Source organism: Mandrillus leucophaeus, unplaced genomic scaffold, assembly GCF_000951045.1.
Source record: "Mandrillus leucophaeus isolate KB7577 unplaced genomic scaffold, Mleu.le_1.0 Scaffold65, whole genome shotgun sequence".
In the NCBI taxonomy this organism is placed as follows: domain Eukaryota; kingdom Metazoa; phylum Chordata; class Mammalia; order Primates; family Cercopithecidae; genus Mandrillus; species Mandrillus leucophaeus.
The window spans coordinates 6,319,401-6,331,810 of record NW_012107030.1 but is presented as its reverse complement, the minus strand read 5'-3'; the positions used below and the strand labels follow the sequence as shown (position 1 = coordinate 6,331,810).

General features: G+C 51.0%; 1 protein-coding gene across 2 annotated transcripts in view; it reads right to left on the bottom strand.

Moving 5' to 3' along the window:
* Nucleotides 1-12,410, bottom strand: part of HSPA12A (heat shock 70kDa protein 12A) — a 194,121-nt gene that overhangs the window by 8,008 nt on the left and 173,703 nt on the right. For both annotated transcript variants that reach the window (XM_012001119.1, XM_012001118.1), the window contains 4 exons: nt 6,598-6,769; nt 2,567-2,653; nt 1,932-2,036; nt 282-540 (listed from right to left, as the gene is read on the bottom strand). In XM_012001119.1, the coding sequence (XP_011856509.1) occupies nt 282-540; nt 1,932-2,036; nt 2,567-2,653; nt 6,598-6,769 (623 nt within the window). The remainder of the gene's footprint in view (nt 1-281; nt 541-1,931; nt 2,037-2,566; nt 2,654-6,597; nt 6,770-12,410) is intronic.

Below are 12,410 nucleotides of genomic sequence, written 5' to 3'. Positions count from 1 at the left end.
GATAATACTTGCCAGGTCCCAGGCATTGTTCCAAGCACCCAACATGTATGAATTCATTGCATTCTCACAACCACCCTTGGAATTACATGGAATTATTATTATCCCTATTTTCCACAAGGAAAAAAAAAAAAAACTGAGGGAAGAGAAGTTGAATCCCTTGCCCAAGGTCACAGAGCCGGTGTGTAGGACTGGAACCCGAAGTCCACACTTCCTTCCTCTCTCCCATCAGCACAATCCACCCACTAGAATGTCCAGAGCCCGAGGCGATGAGCCCAACTCACTTGCTTTTCCGCAAGGCGTGCTCCACACTGTGCCCGCGGAACTTCTTGTAGTAGTCAATGAAGGAGAAGGGCAGGGTGATGTTCAGCGGGTTAGTTCTGTCTGGGGCGGCTGCCCTTTTGCGAGACTCAAACGCAATCATTAAGTCAACCCACGCTGCAGGGCGTTTGATTTTGAATTGTTCAATAAAATCCTCTCCAAATATTTTATACAGAAGTTTTTCGAATTCATAATCTACTCCTAAGGATCCATAGGGTCCGCCTGAGTTGAGAACAGAAAGGGAGGCTGTGGTGTTAAAAACCACTGGAAACCCAATGCAGACTCTGAGAAACAGGCCCACCTGTTCATCTCTGACCCGCTTAGCAATGGGACTGCAGCTATAAGTGTTTACTTACACTTCAGAACCCTGCGCTGCTTCGCTTTCCATGCAAAAAAAAAACTTTTCCCTACAGAAATCTCTTGTCAGCAATCTTTTATTTTATTATTTTATTTTTGTTTTTCCTTTTGTTTTTTGTTCTTTTTGAGACAGAGTTTTCGCCCTTGTTGCCCAGGCTGGAGTGCAGTGGCACAATCTTGGCTCACAGCAACCTCCGTCTCCTGGGTTGAACCGATTCTCCTGCTTCAGCCTCCTGAGTAGCTGGGATACAGGCACACACCACCATGCCTGGCTAATTTTTGTATTTTTAGTAGAGACGGGATTTTGCCATATTGGTCAGGCTGGTCTCAAACTCCTGACCTCAGGTGATCCACCTGCCTTGTCCTCTGAAAGTTCTGGGATTGCAGGCATGAGCCACCACTCCCAGCCAACAATCTATTTTAAATCAATTACATTTTTTTAAAAAATCAATACTTTTATCTAACTAAGATCATCATGGTATTCCAACCTGACATCCAAGGGTTGGGGAAGGAAAATCAGCAGGCCTGGTCTTGTCCCTGTGTGATCCTCTAATTACTCATTATCCTTTCCCCTCCAGCCTCCCAAAAGGGAAACAGCATGTTCTTTGGTTTGGCAATCTTTTTTTGAGAGTCTCGCTCTGTCACCCAAGTTGGAGTGCAGTGGTGTAATCTCTGCTCACTGCAACCTCTGCCTCCTGGGTCCAAGCAATTCTCCTGCCTCAACCACCTGAGTAGCTGGGGCTACAGGTATGCACCACCATGCCCAGCTAATTTTTGTATTTTTAGTTCATCACGTTGGCCATGCTGGCCTCTAACTCCTGACCTCAAGTGATCTGCCCACTTGGCCTCCCAAAGTGCTGGGATTACAGGCGTGAGCCACCACACCTGGCCAGTGGTTTGGCAATCTTGATCCAAGACAAGGTGAGGCCTCCCTAGAAAGTTCACCTTAGCACGGTCATGGGCAACATCAAGTTACCATCTCATCCTTTCAGAATTTTCAGAAACCAACGCCCTTGGCCAGGATCTGAAACAGGCTCACTTTAAGCCAAAACCCAAGTTGTGGTGGTTTGTGTTTTAAAGAATGTTTAATTGCATTTTGCTTTCCAATTTCAAGCAGACATTAGTATCCTCCACCGCCTACGATCCCACATGTTAGTGGCATTCAAGAGAATAAAACAGAGTTATCTGAAACAAGTGAAAACAGAACTGCCTGGCAATGGCTCAGGTATAAGAAAATCAGCTCTGCAGGGGCTCACCTGTTGCTTTATACAGTTCCTTAAGGTGTCCCTCCGGTAGCCGGATCTGATGGACTGTCAGGTCTACGGTGCCACCGCCACTGTCCACAACCACATACTTGTCACCTGGCACAAAAACAGCCATCTTTTACACAGTTTGCCAACCCCATCTGAAACAAGCTGGTGGGTGGTAACTAGGTAGACCCAGCGAAGTGCCCTCAATACTTCTCATTAGCACAATGGTTTTGCTAATTAGCAGCTCCAGGAGTTAACCATGACTAAAGAGAATGCAATCTGCCCAGGAGGACATTTAGGCATGGATGATGGAGAACCCAGGTGAGTGAATCTAAGATTCACACATTGCTGCATACCTGGCACATACTTAGTGGGCAGTTTCCTGCCACGTGAACAGTGAGTGCCCTAAAATCATCTGCGTTTCACATAAGACTTACTCTGGAACTGATCAGTTCCAATCCCTACTTGGTTTTACAACATGCAAAATAACAGCTCCCAAAAGAGCTCTCCCTGCGTGAGTGGTCTTTAAAACCCACTGAGTTTGAACATTTTCCAAAAGTGCAAAAGGGACAAATGGGAATGGCTTTTCGCAAGCAGCACAGGAAAATCCAGCAAGAGCAAAGGACATTGAAGGACGCTACCTTCCTCCAGCTCGGACCAGATTTCTCCTATGACATTCTCCACCAAAAAGGTCCGACTCTGCCGATTACGCCGTATGTGTTCCTTAGCTAGTGGCCGACAGAAAGAAAATGACGACGGGTGAGAAAGCATGAAAAAGCAGAGAGTCATCTGCAGTCAGTGGAGGCAATAGCATGAGGAGATTTAGGGATGGAACATTAGTGACATTTGACCAAAATAAGTCAATACGACGTCAGGAATCACAAAGCCAGTTCTTCCCAGAGAAAGCAATTTCCACCAGCCTTCCTCTATTCCTCGGCTTAGCCTGTGCCCAGCTGAAAAGCCTGCCCTGATGAGATTCTCACAACCACCCTTGGAATTAGGTGGAATTATTATCCTCATTTTCCACGTGAAAAAAACTGAGGGACGAGAATGTGGACAAATGTGACCCTACCCTGGTCACATTTTTTGGAGAATGGGTTAATGAAATCGCCTAGTTTCCCAGCTTTGCTGCCCCAGGGAGGAAGCTATCTGCCAAACAGCCTGCAGTGCATTCAGTTAAACAATTCCGCATCAAGGAATTTTGTCTGATACAAGGAATTTGGGGTATGTTTTCCTAACATGGACCCTGGATAAATGGACTGGGGGCCATATCCTGACCCAGCTGAAGCCAATATGCATTGCAGCCACAAGGTGGCGCATCTGGGCCTGGCAAACCCCTGTGCTGCCTTTTCCATGAACACAGGGACAACTTCCGTTCCTGCTGTGGCTTGGGGTGCTGAGTGGCGGGGACGCCTGTGTGGCTGTGACAGGGCACAAATCATTGTCCCTATGTTCGGAGAAGGAAATCAGGTCAGGAGAGGTTAAGGGGCTTGCAGTTCCCACAATTCTTTTCTTGCAGTCTGAAAGGCCCTTGTGCCTTTGAGATTTAACAATTTACAGGGAAGGTGGAAAGAGCAGAATAATGGAATGTTTCAAGGTGAGAAGGGTGCTGTGAAAGGGCACCTGGGGGGCGGCAAGGCACCGCCAAGGTGGGAGTTTGGGCAAATCGACCCTCTGGGCTTCAGTTTCCTCGTCCATAAAATGGGGATATTAATAGTTGGCTTAAATTCCTTGTGGGCAGAACAAGGACTGAGTCTCCAATGTATCATCAGCCAGCACACAGTAGGTGATAATGAAGGCTACACGCCAAGTGGGAGACCCAGTACTCAGCAAATGATAACTGAGCGATGGAGGGCAGCCCCCGATGTTACAGGGGAAGGCTTCGCTGTCCGTGGCTCTGCTGCCCCCTCCCAATTTTTGGATTGTTCAGTCCCTAAGCTGGTGCTGCTGATTTGGAATTGTCCTAAAAACCCCTCTGCTGCTGGTTATCCAGTAAAGCACCCTTGACCTCTGGCCTCTTTCAGCCAAGAACACAGTGTTTACAAAACAGCTTCTCTGGGGATTTGAATTGCAAACACCAGGCCAGCTCCAAGTTCTTCTAAATCAGGGCCTGGTTTAGAGTGGAGAGGGAGGCATCCCTTGATTAAAGAGTTCCTGTGGGCCTGGGAGAGCTCCCCAAACTCGGGGCCTCTCTCCTGCTCCCAGCACGGGCTCCAGATGAGCCTGCTGCACACTTTGTAATGGGCATTTGGTTTTCTTTTTTTCTTTTCTCTTTTTTTGAGACAGAGTCTTGCTCTGTCACCCAGGCTGGATGGAGTGCAGTGGCACGATCTCGGCTCACTGCAGACTCCGCCTCCCGGGGTCACGCCATTCTCCTGCCTCAGTCTCTCGAGTAGCTGGGACTACAGGCGCCCGCCACCACGCCTGGCTAATTTTTTGCATTTTTAGTACAGATGGGGTTTCACCATTTTAGCCAGGATGGTCTCGATCTCCTGACCTCGTGATCTGCCCACTTCGGCTTCCCAAAGTGCTGGGATTACAGGTGTGAGCCACTGCACCCGGCTGGCATTTGGTTTTCCAAAGCCATCTAGATGGTTTAAAAAATGGCATTCATAAAATACAGCCAAGCGAGGCTAATACGACATGTACTGAGCTCTCAAAAATTAGCCAAGTTTTCAGGCAAATTAAGCCTCAGATTGTGAAAAATGTATCCTTTATCGATCCCATTCAATCCTTCACGAGTAAAATCATGCTGACAGCAAACCCTGCGATACTGGGGCCGGGCACCAGCTCCACGTCTCCCCGTGGCACCCACTGGCCTTCAGTCACGGAGGAGCATCGAGGCATCTCAGGTACTCCTGGTTAAGTGCTCTGCCAGGCTCTCCCCAGACAGCACTCGTCTCCTGGGAGAGATGTTCTCATTGTAAAGTGAGGCTGTCACCAAACCCACTGCCTCACTGCCCTTCGGAGGGGCGGTGCCTGACAATTTGAGGATTTCAAACACCAGGAAGACCCTCTGAGCACACAGAGACAGCAAATTCCAGAAGCCACAGGACAGGAACACAGAGCAGTGTGGGGGCAGATGTGATCCATTCAGGGAAAGGAAACCAAAACCTCCTAGGGAAGGCAATCTTTCAAAAACAGATGTTCCCCCTGAAATGTGTTATACTCACAAAAAGTTAAAAACAGCTATTCTAGAATTAGCTATTGGTCATGAATTTGTGTTTGTGAACAACGTGAAGAATCAGCATGTAAGATATAAACTTAGTCTTTCCTCTTCTTTCCAGTGAAAACAACGAAGATTAAAATTTAAATAAACCTCTGAGTATTCAAAATGTGAATGCATTCGATTTAGTCAGCAATAAGGCTAGCCTCGGTGAGCCTTGAGGAGGCCGAGCGTTGGTAGAAAGGGGCGAGTCAAGCCCTCAGATCTTAAAGGGAAGCTCTTTCCATTCATTCTGGGTAAATCAGATCTAAGGCGTGAGCACGCCGCTCCTGGCGGGCTAGGGCAGCAGCCTGGTGACAAGGGAGTCTTTTGCCACTGCTTTGTGGCTGAGGTTCCCAGATTCCTAAATCTTGGGATTGAAATACAGATGGGGGGCCTCTGGGGCAGAGTTGCTTCTCTCAAGAGGAAGAGGGGAGGCCTGGAGGAGGCAGCCTGAGACCATCTAAGCAGGAATACACATGGGCTCTGGGTGAGCCTGGCCTGGTGCCTTGGGAAGTGCAGGGACGGGCCTTGGGTGTGGGGTCCAAAGAAAAGTTGGGAACAAGCTTGTGTCAGGGACAACTCAGCAACGGTCCTCACTGATGTCTTCTTCCCTCTCCTCCTCCCGGGCCTGGGGCCTTCTGGTGGGGGATGGGGGTGAGCATGGGTGACAGGTGGGTATCTGCCCTCAAAGCCCTCATCTGGGAACAGAGCTCAGAGCTGCAGTGCCCGGCGCCACCCCCACAGTGCTCCCACTTAGTGCCCATGCTCACATTGGTGCCTTGACCCTCACAGGGCATGTCTGCAAACCCTATAGCGCCCTCAACACACCCACAGGGCCCTGGATACCAGGGAACCAAGTTCCATGACCAAGGCCATGACCCACTTGCCTGCAGGTGATTATTAAAGAGAAAAAGCTTTTTAAAACCCCAGCCTGAGTCTCCCTAAGGCAGTGCTCCTTCCCACAGCTAAGCGAGCATCACCTAGGTCAGGAAAGTCAGCTGCTTTCATCTGCATTTTAAACTCTCAGCGAAGACACATAATGAGCTCATCACACATGAAGCAGCCCAATGAGTGAGTCAGCAATAAATCAACAGTCTTAATGGAGAATTAATAACAGGCAATGGAATTAGATTAAGAATCTGTTAATACACAAGAAAGATTAAGAGCCTAGTACAATGCAAGGCCAAGAACTGCTCTCAGGCTACCCTCAGGTTCTCAGAGAGAAGCTCCCCGTCCCCAGGCACTTGGTGGATGATGAACCAGGGTAACCATGCCTCCATTTATGGGGGTCCTTGGAGGGGCCAGGTAGGGGGGCTGAGCAGAGAGGTGCTTAAAGCCCACCTCCTCCTGGAGTATCCTGATTCTTCATTGACACTAAGTGCCTTTAAAATCATCAGAGGGAGAGAGACACCCAGGGCTTGGGAGGGAAGGAGAGCAGGAGGGGGAGAGAGAGAGCAGAGGTACCCTGTGTAAACCCAGCTCCTACTGTGTCACTGCCGCTGTACCCATTGACGGCTGCCTTGCTGCTCAGCTCAATCATCTGGTGTAGCCGCAGCTTTCGGCAGTAGATAGAGGCCGCCTCAGGCTCCAAGGCAATGATGAGCTGCTCCGAGTTCTCAGGCGAGACCAGGCCTGCCTGGAAGACAGAAACAGAGGCTAGGACCCAGGGCCCCCCGGGCCGGCCTGCTCACAGGAAACCCATGCCTGGGGTGACATCCCTAAGGAGGGTGCATTCGTGCTGTGCTTCTGTGGGACATTCTCTACACAGTCCTCTGCACAGTGTCATGTCGGGGTGCCTCGGTACTGGGCCCCAGGCCAGATATCCCAACACCCCAGGGTGGCCAAAGAAAATGTACAGGCACCCTGGGGAAACGCCAGGAGCTCTGGCTGGGGGCCTCTTGCCCTTGGGGCCTGCTTGGTTCACAGCTGAGCAGCACCATGGGGAGAGGCAGGGGGAATACGGACTGTAGGATGTACACGGGCTTCCACGCTCCGGTGGTGGAGGCACGGAGTTGCAGAGACCCCAAAACTTTCCAAACCATCACAGGGTGGGAGGCAGGTGATCTGTTCTCAGTTGTAATATATCACATGGTCTGACCAAATCGGAGCAAACCCCTGTTTGGTGGCCTTGGAAACAGACCATGGCTGGGCCTCAGCAACGCAAGCATTTGATTTTGCTATCTGGGTAACCGACCTGTTATCTCCAGAGCGCTAGGAAGGTCCCTGAGATTTGCCTACTGGGGGTGTCAGATGAGCAGTGGCTCCAGGAGGAAGCCCCCCCTGGAATCCCATATAGTCCCTCATTTTCTAGAGTACAGTTGAGTCAGCAAGCAGGTATCTTATTCAAAGCCGCCACCCTTTAATAGTTTTATTATACACATATATCACATATGGTGATAAATATTCCTTTAATAATCTGATCCCCAAGTTCTCATCTGTGGCTTCCATCTGCAGACATTTGGGGCCTTAGCCTGTAGTAGGCAGAAATGCTTCTGCTCTGTGACATCTGACCTGTCCCAGTCACCACTCCTGTGGGCCTTCAGAAGGGCCAGCCCAGGAAGCCCTGGGATAACTCTTCTGAGGATGCTCAGAGAAACAGCCTGGCTGGGCCTCTAACCAGCTCCCTGGCACCTCTCATGGCCTTGAACTGCAGCAGGAGGCCCCACGTGCTTCTGGAAACCATTCAGGCACACGGATGTCCTCGGTTGCCAGCCCAGCTGACCACGGAAGCACACTTCATCCCTGCCACTGCCATGCTGCTGACTTTCTGCCGTTTCTTAGGAATCTTGGGCTGCTGCCTTCATACCATTCCTACTGGGAGGAAGGCCTCGAGTTGTATAGCAGACCCCTGGGGTTTAGTGCATTCTTCTTGCAGACCAGGTTCAGAAGGTCTCCTAATGTCACACACGCACAAATAACCTCTCACCAGGGGAAGCCAGCCTCATCATGGGCAGAGGGGCTTGGGAGGTCCAATTATGAGGCAAGGAGGGAAGGGGATTTTCAGGAATTAAGAAAGCAAAGTGGCCAGGTGCGGTGGCTCACACCTGTAATCCCAGCACTTTGGGAGGCCAAGGCAGGCAGATCACCTGAGGTCAAGAGTTCAAGACCAGCCTGACCAATAAGGTGAAACCCCGTCTCTACTAAAAATACACACACACAAAAATAGCTGGGCATACAGGGGGCGCCTGTAATCCCAGCTACTCGGGAGGCTGAGGCAGGAGAATTGCTTGAATCCGGGAGGCGGAGGTTGCAGTGAGCCGAGACGGTGCCACTGCACCCCAGCCTGGGCAACAAGAGTAAACTCCATTTCAACAACAACAATAAAAGAATGCAAAGGACCTTCAGGGCTATTTGTCAACTCCTTCACTTTATGTGGAAAGAGAGGGAGGGTGGCCCACTGTCCCAGTTTGCCCAGGATAGAGGGATTTCCTGGCATGTGAGACTTTCAGCGCTAAAACTGATACTACCAGCAGGCAGGTGACTGAACATCTTCACTCTATAAATACCAAATGCCTCAAAATGGCAGAACCATATTTGGAAAGCTGACTTTATAAAACCAGATAAGAACCACCACTCTCGTGTCCTGCACTGTCCACGGCGAACCCTCTTCCCATCACCTAGTACCCTCCGCTACGGCCAACCACCCGGGCGGCATCCATGCCCATCAGCTCAGCCCGTGGGTCAGAGAGGCTGGATCTGCCCTTAGGCGACATCGGTCAGCAGGGCCCTGACTCAGGTGCGTTACAGGATTTCCCACTGCCCCCTATTCAAGCAAGTAAAAGTCCCCCCTCCCCAGCTTCACCCACACAGGGTCACATTAGACATCCTTGGCACAAACGTGGCTGGCGGTTAAAGTGAAAGAGGATGTGGCTGTCACACGTGCAGTGCCCCCGGGAAAGGTGAAACCGCTGAGCCTGGATCCCAAGGGGCCAGGAGGAAGAAATCCCAAGTAAGACCAAGAGGACCCCTTCCGAGGGACAGCTCCTGTGCAGATTCTTCTATCCTGTAGCTTGTGGAGTCAAGGACCTCCCAGGAGAATAGAAGCTCCAAGGGGGAAGCTTCCACAAAGCGGGGTGAGGAAGAAGCGCCAACTTGCTGCAAATAAGCTGCCAGGCCTGTATATATACAATTCTCCTCCAAAGTTCAAACCTGAAAATAAACTGAGGGCGGGGGCAGACGCATGAGTGGAGCCCAGGGAGTTGGTGTGAGGGAAGAAAGGTAAAGACCCAGACGCTACATTACGGTTACCACATCCCACTGGGATGTCAGCCTGCCGGGTGGGACTTGCGGTAGTGAGGCCCCCTGAAGGGCCAGAAAAAGCAAGATGGGCCTGGGCCACGGCAGCAGGGACAGGGATGGGAAGGGAGAAAGGGCGCCATAAGCTCTGCCCCTTGCCCCCTCTTCCCACACCATAAGCTCCACCCCATCCTTCTTCTCACACCATAAGCTCCACCCCCATCCTTCTTCTCACACCATAAGCTCCACCCCCATCCTTCTTCTCACACCATAAGCTCCACCCCCATCCTTCTTCTCACACCATAAGCTCCACCCCCATCCTTCTTCTCACATCATAAGCTCTGCCCCTTGCCCCCTCTTCCAACACCATAAGCTCCACCCCCATCCTTCTTCTCACACCATAAGCCCCACCCTATCCCTCTTTCCACACGATAAGCTGTGCCCCTCATCCCTCTTCCCAAACTGTAAGCTCCACCCTCATCCTTCTTCCCACACCATAAGCTCTGCCCCTCATCCCTCTTCCCACACCATAACCTCCACCCTTCATCCCTCTTCCCACACCGTAAGCTCTGCCCCCATCTCTCTTCCCACACCGTAAGCTCTGCCCCCATCTCTCTACCCACACTACCCCTGAAATTGAGCAGGAACTCTGACTTAGATGGGAAATCTTTATTTGGAAAATTAGATCCAGCAGTCCAGAGGGGTGAAGAGCCCTGTGTAAAATTCTACAACTCGAGGGCATCCGAGTGTGCCTGTGTGCAACTGACAATCCAACAGAACTGTCCTCCGCCCAGGACACTCTCACATCCTGAAGACACTCAGGCTGCCCCACGTCTGTGGAAAATAGCTTGGGCTGGCCCCCTCAGGGGAGGCCTTTCATCTGTCCCTCTCCAGCTGGGCTGGCCTCAGCTCCACAGCAAAAGCTTTGGCCTGTTTCCACAGGGGGTTCCCCACTGTACCAGGAAGAGGATGCAGGCAGGAAGCGAAGGTGAAGAGAACCCCACTCCCAACGGGAGGAAAAGGCAAGGTCACGGGTCCAGACAGTGTCCGGGAGGCCCAGGACCAAGTAACCACACTGCTTTGCTTCCACCAGCTCCTGTCCAGTGAGGGGCTGTGTCCCACCCACAAACTCCCATGGAGGTCACAGAAGAGAGCTGAGAAGGAAGGTGAGAAGAGGCAGCAGACTCTGCACAAATTTAATCTCCCCAGGAGTCCCAGAGCTGCTGCGGACTCCGAGGAAAGGAGGAAATGCTAAAGCATTGCCCAGGTTCTCAAAAATCCACCTTTCTCTCTGGGCAGGAAGACCCAACGCCTGGAAGTGCAAGCTTTGTTTCTGCATTAACACTTGCAGCCACCCTCCACAGAAGCCCTCCATCTGGCAGCCCTCAGCAAACCTATGGGTCTGTTTGCCTGGGATCACGCCAGGTCAACTGCAGCTGCAGAACACTCTTTCTGTCTTTGCTAATTCTGCCTTCGGAGAAGGTACCTCATGGTTACTACTCCCGCGTAAGCCCTCCCTCCACTGGGGCCCCGGATAAGCACTTAACATAGTCAGTCTCCAGTCCTATACACCAAGCTTGTCCAACCCATGGCCCACAGGCCGGGACGACTTTAGATACAGCCCAACACGAACTTGTAAGCTTTCTTAAAACATGATGAGATTTTTTTTTTTTTTGCGATTTTTTTTAGCTCATCAGCTATCATTAGTGTTAGTGTATTTAATGTGTGACCCAAGACATTCCTTCCTCTTCCAATGTGGCCCAGGGAAGCCAAAATATTGGACACCCCTGTTACTAACAATGCAGACACACGTAGCCTCTCCCGCAGGATGGTGGATTTTCTAACGGCAACGCTCAGTTCTTCTTGCCCCAGAGCACACAGTAGGTGTTCAGGAGGTAGCTGCCGAACGAATGGACCCCCCAGCCCTCCAGCCAGCCTTTTTTCTGCAGTTTCCTGGCCCTCATCCCTGCATTCCACAGACATGACCTGGGGATGGATTCTACATACAGGAAGTATCTGAACCAAGAGCATATGCTGCCCCATTTGACTCCGCCAAGAATTCGGGGCTGCAGGAGCACCATCGTGGTAGCTTTTTCGAGCCTTCCTCTGTGATCACGAGTTTCACTCAGGAGAAGCACGTGAGAAAACCACACTCCAGGGAGACTCAGGAGGGGAGCAGGTGGTGTTTACACCAACTACTCTGCTCCTCCGCCTTGCAATCAGCCAGGAGAATCTGCCACTGTGTCCACAGCTGAGAAAAAAATGGCCAGATCAGTTAAGTGCTCTGCGGGTCTGTGGTCAGGCTACAAAAAGGCTACAGCTGCAGCAGTTCGGGGTGTTACGCTATTTTGTTTTCCTGATGACCATTTTTCACCGCAGCTGGTTCAGAAAGGGAGGCAGAAGAAGCTGCGTCTCCATGTTAGATGAGATCATTGTACATACGGGAGCAGCATTTATTTAACAGGTTTCCGGAGCCTACTAGAGTTACACATTTTAGGCAAAATGCCCTTAGAAATAAACTGGACTATTTCCTATCCACAATCCCCATCAGCTTCAGAACAGTCTCCGGTTCTAAGTCTTTTCTAAAGGCCTCAGAAGAGGGATCAGCTGTTCTTTCTGTTACTGTCTTTTCACTGAATGCTCTTAAAGGGTGTAAAGACGGCTTGAGTCCGGGAATGACAAAAGATAAAGGTTTAACCCATCTTTTCAACAAGCACTCAACACAAGGTGAGTTTCTGGAGTTTCTCTGAGGAAACTGCATCTGCGCACCCTCTCTGCGGCCTTTACGGGCAGCGAGTGAGCCATAGCCTGCCCCAGTGGAGGCCCCAGAACTCCAGACCTGCTCCTCACACCATCTCCCAGCTCTGCTTCCAGGCTGCTTTCTCCTCCACCTGACAGGTGGGAGGTTCAAGTTCAGCCCCCAGCACTGCCCCACAAACCTGTGCTCAGGAGGCTTCTGATAAGCCTGGAAGGATGGGCTCCATTTTCCCCACGCAAGCAGAGTAGACGTGGCCAGTTCTCCAACTGTCCTACTGGAGTAG